Consider the following 12,325-nt stretch of genomic DNA (forward strand, 5'->3'; position numbering starts at 1 on the left):
GCTATATGGTGCAGAGGCTTGGACGAAGTCAACAACTGATGAGTCGATGTTGCGAATTTTCGAGAGAAAAGTTCTGCGAATAAATAGATAGTGGCTATGCTGGCTAGGCTGTGCGGTCCGAAGGGATGAAAACACTCCAGCTCTGAAAGTTTTCGACGCAGTACCCGCCGGGGGAAGCAGAGGAAGAAAAAGACCTCCACCCCGTTGGAACGAGCAGAAGAAGAAGCTACAGTTGGAGTCTCCCGTTGGCGCCAAACAGCGAAAAGGAAGATCGACTGGCGCGGGCTCGGCTATAACCACGGAAGCGGTTAAAAAGATGAAAAAAGAAAACACTCAAGCACTTTGCCGTCAAAAATGCAATACAATGCATACTTGTACAATTGAAGTCATCAGATATTCAAAGCATACATTTAAGAGCTTAGAGCTTAGGTTATATCAAAAGTTCAATGCGAAAACTTAGGTATACTTGTATGTATGTATAGCTTAAAACTTATTTGTAATATAAAATATTTAAATCTTTCTACTTACCGAATCTGCCCAGAACTTCGTAATTGGAGCGGTATAAAATTCATAGAATTTCTTCTTCAAACGCAGCGGCTGATGCTGCTTCAGCTCGTAATCGCCCAAATTAAAAATATCACGGAACTGTGATGGATCGGAATCGGTGAGTGAAACCTTCGCGGCGGCGGCGGAGCAACGAACCAAGACGACAAAAACAAACACACGATTAGTTCAAACACAAATACATGCACGAATATCTATGTAAATTTGTATGTGTAGCAAACATAAGCAATGCAAGAACTAAACTAGATAGATAACTATTATACAAAGTGACAAGTTTCGAGGTGAACGTGATTTATTTACATAAAAAATGCGATTTAATGTTGGATTTGTGCAAAAACATTCCATGCGGCATTGATGCCGGGTAACTTTATTTATTTATAATTTCCGTTTTATGTAAATAGCAATTAATATAGAAATAGAAAGAGCAACAACAATTTATCGAACTGCAGAACGGTGATTGAGGTGACTTTGACAAGCGAAATGCATAGTTGAAAGTTGTTGGTGCAGAGATTTTGCAGCGAGTGTGTTGACATACATACGAACACTACATAGTATTAGGTAATATATAAGAGCATACAGCTACATATGTATATGGATATAATTACAATATATATATATATATATGTGTATGTGGCAAGGAGAAAGCGTGATTTTGCAAGCGTTATTATGTGCTTATAACGGTACAGGTGAAGCAGCAGCAAGCATGCTAACGCACACACACGCGTTTGTACGTATAAATATATGTGTATGTGTGAATCATATAATAAATAGCATAGCATAAGCATTAGCCGAGGTTATAAGTGGTATTAGTGGGTGGAGAGGAATTTCAAGGATTAAAGGAATTAGCAGAAAAACGCATACGCAAGCAAAATAAATGCGTATAAAAGCGCAATGTTGAGATTTTGCATTTATTTATTTTTTTTAATTTCTAAATGCAAATGCAATCATCGGAATTGGATTTTGCTCAAATGCTAAATCATTGATTTTTAGAAGCGAAAAACGTGACTTGCATACATTTCATTTAGCAAATCTGGTAAATTATATGTTATTATAGAATCACTTAAGTACAGTATGCAAAGTGAGTATGATTTTCACATATTTTGTCTTTTTATGGTTCTACTTATAGGAAAGCGGTTATATTCACTTGCGAGTTAGAAAAAAATCGTGTTTTTGGGATTTTTTTTTAAAAGAGGAATTTATTTAATAGATAAAAAAACAGCGAAACGTTAACATCAGCCACACAGAAGTCTGATTAACTTCACAGGATCAAAAGTTTTCCATACAATAAGTTGATACCATCGGTCAGTTCATATGACAGCTATATGCTATAGTCACTCGATCTGAACAATTTCTTCACAGATTCCATTGCTTTCTTTGAAAATTACCGAAGCCAAATTTCGTGATGATATCTCTTCAAATAAAAAAGTTTTCTATACAAGGACTTGATTGTGATAGGTCAGTTTGTATGGCAGCTATATGCTATAGTGGTCCGATCCAGGAAATTTTTTGCGTATTGTAGTTTTTTTTTTGGAAATTAATTTGTGCCAAATTTCGTGAAGTTGTCATGTCAAATAAAAAAGTTTTTAATATAAGAGGTTGATTTCGATCGGTCAGTTCATATGGCAGCTATATGCTATAGTGGTCCGATATCGACAGATCTGGCAAATTAGCAGCGCTTTGAAGAAAAAAGAATGTGTGCGAAATTTCAAATCGATGTCGCAAAAACTGAGAGACTGAGTCTGTTAAGGCTATAAAAACCTCATCCCATGGGAGAAATTTTCTTCATTGACTCTGAAAGCACGTTTAAAGATTTGGCATCCGAAAACACTAAGTTCAAAAATTCTTAAGATTAAAAATACGTACATATCTCCGAAACTTATTGCCAGATCAACTTAAATTATATTTATATTGTAATTTTTTAATATCATAGTAAAAATGCATTTTAGAAATTCGCAAGTGTATATAAACCCTTTAATGAGTTTAAAAAATAGAATAGAGATTAATAGCTTTAACAATAGACTAAAACAGCATATGTCGACATAACATATGTTACGTATTTTTATTTCGGCTTTGTTTTAACGCAATGTGGGATTCTAGATCTTTTTTTTAGTAAAGCAAAAAGTTAGCTCTCGAGAAAGTTGATCTCACTAATTTATTTTTTTTTTGTTTTAAGCTAAGTCGACTTAAGCTATTTTAGCTTTATTCCCACGACTATGTAAAAAGCATCAATTTCATATATTTGAAATGGAAATTTCAGGCGAAGAATGTTATAAGTAAAATGCATAAATAAAAGATAGTTTGAAATGAAAATTTTAAATTGTTTAAAGCGCTGCGAATTCCGGAGAAATCTGAATAAGTAAAAATTTGCAGCGATAATTTACATAGCGGATAAAAAATTAAAAATAAAATAAATATTTAATAAAAAATAAAATAAAAAAATAACAATAATAAAAATATAAAAAAAAAATTAATAAAAGGTTTCATAAAAATTTCTTAAAATTTTCTCATATACATTTTTATGCCATACTTATAGCATAAAACCTTTTGCAATAGTTCGGAGATCTGTTACCAAGACCAAATAAGCCTTTGTTGTTGCATTAAGTCAGAAATACTTATATTTAATTTTGAAACAAAGTTAGAGAGTGTCCAGAGAGAACTAGTAAGTAGTGTTGCTATTAAAAAGGTAAAAATAATAATATGAGAGCTTTGAGAGTTCTCTCTTGTCTCATTTGTCGATAGCTTCCTTGAAAAACTGTCGTAGAGCGAGAACGCCGATTAGTGAAACTGCCATCGTAATAAATAATGAGTTTATTCAGTTATAAACAACTCAACGATGGACTGCATCAAAAAGCGAAACAAAAGAATATTTGCTAAGGAAATTTGAACGCTAATACGCGCTATAAAGATCCATCAAAACCCAAAATTCAAAGTAAACCAAAGTCATGTCTGGCGACAGGTTGCCTATTATCTTGAGTATTTGTTTTGCGGGATCTAAGGATCAAACAAAAATCACTGCGAATAAATAGCTAAAACTTGTAGTTGTACTTTGTCGGCTGAATCGAACGATGGATGGATATAACTTTAGTTACTTTTAGACTCAGATGAGACCTAACAATGGACTATACTGCGACTACATACTATATCTTGGTCAATGCTTTTAAATTTGAGCAGAAGCTAAAGAACTGAGTTGTTAGGTTCAGGGTTGAATAACAACAGGTTAAGCTACCATCTGATTGATTAACTATCACATACAACCTGTTAAGTTCATTTTGTGACCAAATCAACAAGTAATTTTATTCATATAACCAACAGATAGCGTAATTTAAAAATAAAGTTAAAGAAAGAAGTTTTAAACTCACGGTTGTGATCATTTTGAACTGCCGCGCATATCAACTTTACTATATCAAGAGTATGCTGAATCCGATGAAGACTAGACATATTTCTAACATCGTCAATACAACAAAATAACAAGATTAATAACTAATTCAAGATTACGGAAGTGGTAAGTAGTGCAGCAGCTCAATTATTTGCTACCTAAAAATAGTTGTTTTATTTTTTTGTAACTACCAACTGATCAAATCTGACTCGGACTGGCAAACAACTACACTTTCACGTAATTTTTTGCAATCTCAGTAGGCTACTGAGCCAACACAAGCATGCCAACGGTTCGTTTAGTTTTCCACACACTTGTTATAAATCTCGGCTGGGATCTTCCTCAGTGCCTTTTTTGGTTTCCTTTGTTCTTGGTTCTGTTTGGAAGTGCTATTCGTTGGGTTGTTGGACAGTTTCGACGTCGTATTCATGAACTCACGAACAAATAGCTGTCAAACACTAATTGACATATGGAGATCGAAATTCTCTTGAGCATAAAGTTTGTACCATTCTAGAAAATATCAGTCCGAGTCAAATTTGATCATGTGGTAAAACTACCTAATTTCTAACTAGCTCAGCTGAGACACTTGATAGATTCAGGTATGGCACATATTTCTCTCTACTTTAGATTATATTTTAATTGGAATATTTTCTAACTACTTTAAGGACTTTCTAAATTTTGTTTTAATGAATCTTTCTGATGTTTTTATAAGAGTTATACACCATCTCGAGATGGAAGCGAATTCAACAAAGCATAGATTATGAAAAGTAGTTCAGTTGTTCTTCAAAAATAAATGGTGGAAATTACCAGAAATGTCCAAAAGAGGTTGTTACGGATGAAACCATATAAAAAATTGCATAGTGATTTAGGAGTATCGTAAAATAAAGTGATCGAGATAAGTAGCTGACACTCGAAAAATAACAAAGGAAGTATATGAAAACTCTGTTCAAAGTGGGTAACTCGTGACCTAACTATTGACCATTACAATCTGTCTGAAATCATATTCGAGACCTTTATGTGCCTTCTGTTTGGTTAGGTTGGAGCAAAATTATTATTTTTTTAAGCATCCACATATCGTGAACGTATAGAAAAAGTATGATATTTCTGAAAAAATACTCTCATGTTGTATGAGAAAGCTTCCACGCCTCTAGGGTAAGTACAGTAAGTATGTGCATAAGTATTTCGATTTTTTATTTAAAAGTCCAATCAAGGCAACTTGTTTGCTACGTTGCACTAGAGTATAAGTAAATAAATGAAAATTAATTAATCGAAAAATAGAATTGACCATAAAAAGCTTTAAATTGATAAGCTTCATATTTACATTGTGCACTTTTTTAAACTTCCATGTAATTGGTTTTGCTGGCGATGGGCTTTTTGCTGAGCATTTTAAAGGGTTTTTTATGCTTGGAATAGAATATTTGCGGTTTTTGATTTTATAAATAATTTTTTTTAGGTAAAATTCGCGCTTTGCATAAAAAGTGAGAAACATGTAAATAAATATGGCTTACGAGTATGAAGGGATAATATATGTCAGAGAATAAAAAACGGCTTAATGCTAAATTTTGGCTTCAAATTAGCCAAATTTGGAGGTCATAAATATAATTAAATGAACTATTAAAAATATTATAGACAAAAAATTTATTTTATTACAAAATTAAAAAGAGGTTTCCTTATAATCTTACTTTTCCAATATTCAATAATAAAATGGTAAACTATTCATACTACAAGCAAACTGCTTAAATATGTGTACAAGATGAGCTTGTATGTATGTATTTGTGTGTGTGCATGTGATGCATCAAACTCTCAACAAATGCAGCAAGCTAAAAGCTCTTTCATCTGGCTAAAGTTCAAAAGAAACTAATAACATTTCAAAACACTTGACCAGAAACTAACTTTAGAAAGTTCACCAAGAGCACCAGCTGTGAGACCGACCTGAAATTAATTTAAATAATTGTTTTTCTACTTTTCTAAGAATATTATCTGTGAACTACATATGTTAGGAGTAACGTGTTCAAGTATTTTCAAAATGTGTATAAATATATATAATTTAAGAAAACTATAACGGATTTCGTGGAAGAACTGTGACTGTTTGGTTTGAGACTCTGCTTCGGTGAATTGTGTCAAGGCTAACAAGTGATTGTGTTTTAAAAATTTAACTACACATTACCAGGTAGTGACACCAAGTGTATCAAGTCTTATGTGAGTAATCAGTGGAGTGCTTATGTGAGGTTCGGAGTTAAGTGGAAGTGACGTGGAGTGGAGTGGAGTAGGTTGAGTGTTGGAGAGTAAAACGAAGAATTTAAAATAGTTTTTGACCATATAATAACTTATGGTGTATTCTTTGTCATTCTCAAATTTGGTGTAAATTAACATGTGGTTTTTCGATAACTGAAATTTCTTGAATTCAGAATATTTGACGATCGTAAACACTGTGTTTGTGTATATATAATAATGTGAGTTAATAATATGAGTATAAACAAGTTATTCCAAGACATTGCTTCCTAAAATTATAGTTTTTTTCAATTGGGATTTGAATTCTAAACCGACGCTGCTCGACTGTACGCAGTCGTGAAAAATTTGATCACTTGTCGCATGTCTTTTATTGGAAAGTTTTTTCAACTTCATGATCGAACTTTGATTTAAATATCCTCCCTTAAAAGCTCGAGCTTTATTTTAGTACCTATTATTAATTATGCTATTGTACCATATGTATATTATAATTATTATTATAGTCAAACTTAGGATTATGGACCCCTTTTTAAAAACTTTGGATGTATTTTTTCTTTATATCTTTGTTCTAATTTATCTTCACCCAGACGTTAGAGGTTTTCTTACGTCAAAGTATTCGACTTAAGCAGTGTAATACGAACTTTTAGAGTTTAAGTTTTTATTGGAAAAGATAATATTCACTATTGGTTATTGTTTCGTGCGTATTTTGAACTTGGGAAGTTTAGCTTTTCTTTTTACGAATCAATGTCTCTTGATCAAAAAGAGGCTTTACAGAAAACAAAAAAGTAGATCAATGGACTCGCAAGTAATTTTTTACATTTCCTGCAAACTAAACTCAGTGGATGTCCAAAGGAGCCTATAACGGACGAACCCATCAAAATATGTACATAATGATATGGAGTGGAGCAAGAAGAAGAACTTTGTATGCCTCATGCTACTTCCAGATATTTGATCCAGTTGAATATCGCTGGAGTCAATCCCCAACTTGCTTAATAAGCAAACAAACGTGGTATGAAGGAATATGGGCCGCACAAGTCGATTATTAAAATTAAAAAGTAATAACTTGAGAATTCTAGTAGTCACGGTTTTACTGGAAGATATGCCAGCAGACTGGTAACACCATACAACGACTATTGAAGAAGCTGTCGAGAGGTAGAAGAAGAAGGTACTATAGAACGTCTTGTATACGAATGCAAAGCTGTATATATCGTACGAAAATTATCGTAGCTCTCGGTCGAGGGTTTTTGATGAGGTCTCGGAATTAGCATATATAAAACTGTTACCTACTTACCTACCAGGATACAAATATTAAATACCCAAAGAGCCTCAACCACAATTATTTCGGTTAATTATTGAACTGGCCTTGCAAATTTCTCGACGAAATTTCCTTGCAATTTCAGATTTCATGACAATTTGAGACATCCGTTATTTTACTTATAAGTGGCGATGTATAGGTGTAAAGTTCAAAATATAGTGACACTACATTTATATACTTATATGTGTATGTATACATCATAACATAAATATATATGTGAATATGTATATAACTTATATAGCTATTTGTTTCCCACGCCAACAAAAATAATAAAAAATTTTATGTAATTGAAATGCATATGTGAGTGTTATGCAATACCATTTGTATGTATGTATATAGGTAGGTATAATCAATATGTATGTTTATTGCACTTTTACAACTAACGCATTAACTATGTAGATAAGTATGGAGTATAGTAGGTGGCGTTTCATTAAATACTTATTACTCACTTTTCCATTCTCTTGTACTTTGGTATCACGTAGGGAGTATGTGTCCGCCAAAAGTGCCTGCAAAGGTTCAGTTTGGAATTCATGCGATGAATCATCAATCAATTTGCCATTATAAGAGACAGTTTGTGTGTTTATGTGTGTGTGTTGACAGACAGAGACAGAACAAGATAGAGAAAAGGTGTATAACACAGTCGTATTCTAATTTTTAAGTTCGCTGTTTGAAAAACAAAATTATTTTGTCTGCTTTGGGATAAGAAAATCTGAGTCAATATGGCAAGGTTTGTGAAAAAAATATTTGAATAATTAAAATACTGTGTGTACATTTATAAAATAAATACAAAAATAATTTATATAAAATTATATACCAATAAGATTTGAAATATGTTGATAGGTATTAATATGTTTGAATGTTCGTAATTATGCACATCTATATTTACAGAACTCGGATTATATATATTTATTATAATATAAATAAGTATTTTTATCTAAATTAATTTATTCTAAACTACGTATCGTCACCTAAAATGCAAAGCAATGTATCATCAAAAAACGAAATTGAGTTTTTTATAGCTTACGATTCATTACATTATATTACATATACAGCTGTTGACAGCTAATTAGAAACGTTTCTTTTTTTTTTGTAGGCGGCTCATGAGTATATTGATAAAAATTTCTGATATACCGTTATTTATATTCCTAAAAGTCTTGCATTGTTCGTGTTACTCTATGTACTACTAAATTCACTCTCTTTTGTAGTAGTGAAGTTAAAGTTCTTTTAATTTTTTCCCAAATAGTAAATGCGTTACTGTGTAGAATGTGAATTAAGTGCGGCAGCTAATTAGAAACAGTTGTTTAAAGAATTAAAATTCGTCAAGGTGTTAATTTTTATTAATAATATTATTGATTTCTGGTAAGGGTGTGTTCAAAGTTGTGATTCAAAATATATTAAAATGTATTATTCAAGTTTTTTAACGAGGATAAGCTGCAGCTGTACACCTACCCGTCGCAGCCACATTTTTGACCTTTGTCGGCCTGGAAAGATGTGCAAAAATATTTCGAATAAGGTCAAATGCTCAAAAAAAATTATTTGAATGTCCTTAGACATATACAGAATTTTGAAACTACATAAAATGTTGCACGCAAAGAAAAAACCCGATAAACTGCAACAGAAATGGACCGCAGAATTAACAATATCTCGCGAGGAGACCCAAAAAAGAGTACCACTGACATTCTATATGAGATTCAAGGTGAATACAATGTCCACATATCCAAGAGATCAATTGCCCGGCGTTTGGTCGAATCTGGACTTCACGGCAGGACGACACGCATTAACCCACTTCTGACTAAAATTCGTAGAAACGACGCGTAGACTTTAGCAACTCTTATTGGTCTAAGACAAAAATTCAAAAGAGGTATGTCGTTTGGAACGATGTAACAAAAATTAATCGTGAATGGTGTTGGTCCACTCCATAAGATTTATGGAATTTTAAAAAAGTATAATACGTCGACATCCTACAAAATGTCACGTTGCCATGGGCTGAGGAAAATTTGCCTGTTATAAGGAAGATAACAATTCAAAGCATACGTCTAAGTGGACACAAAAGTTTTTTAATGAAAATTCTATCAATATTTTGGAGTGGAAATCGTCCAGCTCAGACTTAAACCCTATAGAACATCTCTAGGTGATGTTAAAAGAGCCATTTGCACCAAAAATATCCCAAATATGGCTGTTCTTTTTGATGACATTAGAACGGCATCGCAAGCTCCGCCATTGGTGCGCTGTCAGAGTCTTATAACGTAAATTCGGAATCGAAGTGAAGAAAAAAAAAGGAAAAGAGTTAAGCAACAAAATACTAACTGAAAATAAGCGAGTTTTTGTAATATCATTATTTTTGGTTAATAAAATATTTTTGTTTCTATTTAGTTGTCGCACTCAAATCGTTGATTCCACATGTTTTTGTTAAAATCTGCAAAACAAAAACGAATTTTAAACAAAATGTTTACTATTAGAGTTTAAGTTTAACATAGGTTTCAATAAAATAAGTGAAAATACAATATATATAAGTGATTTATTAGAAAATAACATCATTTGCTTCAAAATAGGTGTCGTTTCTAATTAGCTGTCAACAGCTGTGTGTAGCATTAAATTTTCAGCTTCCGCTGTCAGTTATAAGTTATAACGTTTAACTTATAACCAATCCAATAACCAATCAAAACTCTTACTTTGTTTCAATGTGCGTGATTTCTATTATATCGTTTTTCCTTCGCCTGTAAACTTATGAAAAGTGATGTTACGATATTATGCATTTTAGGTGACAAAATTTATTATTTTATAAATTTGTAATGTTAATATATCTTTTGTTGGATTTCGTAATATATAAATTAGAAATTTAGAAATTTTATGTATTTTGCATAACATAACCTCACATTTAGTTCACTCATCTAACCGGTATTATTAGTACAAATTAGTAATAAACTGAACACCTAAACTCCGATTCTTCTAAGGTAATATACGAAACAGAGTTCCCTAATGGACATTATGTTTCGAACTTGCTCCCGTACTGTCGTCCTTCTATCAGTAACCACGATGTGGTGCCGTTTGTAAACTTCATGAAGTCGGTTGCACCGAAGCTATAACACCCTTTATAAATACAAAATATTTCTTCGAAGAACTTGATTCTGATTGTTCAGTTTATATGATAGCTATATGCTATAGAGAGGTGTGCATTCTCTTTAATGGCTGAGTGGCTGTACTAGCTTTGAACTCGCTGACCGTGTAACAAGGAACAGAAAGTTTTTTCTATATTAGATTTGTAAGTGTTCTCGGTCACAGCGCTATCGACAGAAACTACAATGTCAATAACCTTGCAAGGGAGCTCATCCTAATCCCAATTTCATCCAATTGAAAACGAGTCGGTTGTGCAACGTCCTCTGCCGCTCTAGCGCTGGACCAATGGACCTCCAGTGAGTTTGGCAGTGGTTGTTCAACAACCAGAACTAGTGAAGCCGTGAGATCCTTCTGACCCAAGGTGAACCGGTTCTCCGAACTACTTGCACTTAACAAAGTCAATCTCGCAGCTATTGCAGCGTTTTCGACAAGACACTGTACAATAGTTACACATGCGGTACGACAAAATTTAATTACCAAAGCTGTATTGACGAAGACGAGGTGGAATTATATTCTCACTTTCTGCTCTCTTGCCTGGCGTTTGCCAGATTTAAGCAAGATTAATTAAGTCACTGCAGACACACCTTTGAAGAATGAAGCAAGGTGGCGATTGATATTAACCGCCATAATACATTCGTGGTAAGATCAAAACGTTTCATATATCTACTATGAAGTGACGACTTATAAGGAGTTTTTGTGTAACAAAAAGCGCAAATATCTGTCTCGCTGTCTCCAGATCAAAAATTGATCAACCAGACCTATCACGTTGTACTAGGCGGACCACTAGTGTTTTAGACGTTTGTACGCTCCGAGATTTTAGCATTGACTCGTACTACTATCTTGTTGCAGCGAAGATACGCACGCGCCTCTATGTAGCAAAAAACTCACATCAACAAACACAAGATTCTACGTCGAGAACCCGAAATCAGAGCAGACAGCTGAACGATCTTCTGCTCGACTTGCACTCCTGCTCACTGAGAGCATTCATCAGCAATTCGCTAATAGAGAACTGTGGAACGGTATTACAACTTACTCCTTACGTACAGCTACAAACGAAATCATTTGTTTTCGGAAAAGGCAAAATATTGTTACCTCGCAACGCCACAATCGACCAAAACAAGTGCGGGATGCAATAGATACCGAGAGATGAAGAAGTAAGCGAGATACATTTGCAGACAAAAAAGATAGATGTCGAAATGTGTGAATAAGCAGAGCTTGACAAGCTAGCCGACTAGAAAATTCTACGAAAAGATGCGTCAACTAACGGAAAATTTCCAAACCGGAGCATAATCTTGTAGAGCCTCCAGATATGATCTAGTGACAGATGCCCCGAGCATCTGAAATTATGGAAGGATGACTTTTCCAGCCTTCTGAGTGGCAGTGAAAGCATAACACCAGGAGATGGTGAATCCGATTTTCCAATTGATCACAACGGAGCAGACGTTCTATTGCTCGACCATGAAGAAGTTCGAAAAGCAATTACCAGTCTGAATATCAGCAAAGCGGCGGCAATACTAAAAGCTCTGTCAAGATTGGGAAGGACCTCCTCGAGCCGTTCGTGGAGGTCTTCCTCTTCCTTTGCTTCCCCCCGCGGGTACTGCGTCGAATACTTTCAGCGCTGCAGTGTTTTCGTCCATTCGGACGACATGACCTAGCCAGCGTAGCCGGTGTCTTTTATTTCGCTGAACTATGTCAATATCGTTGTATATCTCGTACAGCTCATCGTT

The 12,325-nt window shown here is 33.9% G+C and overlaps 1 protein-coding gene across 16 annotated transcripts in view; it reads right to left on the reverse strand.

Moving 5' to 3' along the window:
* The window catches only part of LOC126755064 (transient receptor potential cation channel trpm), a 316,113-nt gene that overhangs the window by 44,745 nt on the left and 259,043 nt on the right, over positions 1 to 12,325 (reverse strand). For 7 of the 16 annotated variants that reach the window (XM_050467360.1, XM_050467359.1, XM_050467361.1 and 4 more), the window contains 3 exons: positions 7,931 to 7,987; positions 5,831 to 5,869; positions 529 to 675 (listed from right to left, as the gene is read on the reverse strand). In XM_050467360.1, coding sequence (XP_050323317.1) covers positions 529 to 675; positions 5,831 to 5,869; positions 7,931 to 7,987 — 243 coding nt within the window. The remainder of the gene's footprint in view (positions 1 to 528; positions 676 to 5,830; positions 5,870 to 7,930; positions 7,988 to 12,325) is intronic. The other 9 variants (XM_050467362.1, XM_050467363.1, XM_050467364.1 and 6 more) reach the window with 2 other exon arrangements.

Source organism: Bactrocera neohumeralis, chromosome 4 (assembly GCF_024586455.1).
Source record: "Bactrocera neohumeralis isolate Rockhampton chromosome 4, APGP_CSIRO_Bneo_wtdbg2-racon-allhic-juicebox.fasta_v2, whole genome shotgun sequence".
NCBI classification, from domain to species: Eukaryota; Metazoa; Arthropoda; class Insecta; order Diptera; family Tephritidae; genus Bactrocera; species Bactrocera neohumeralis.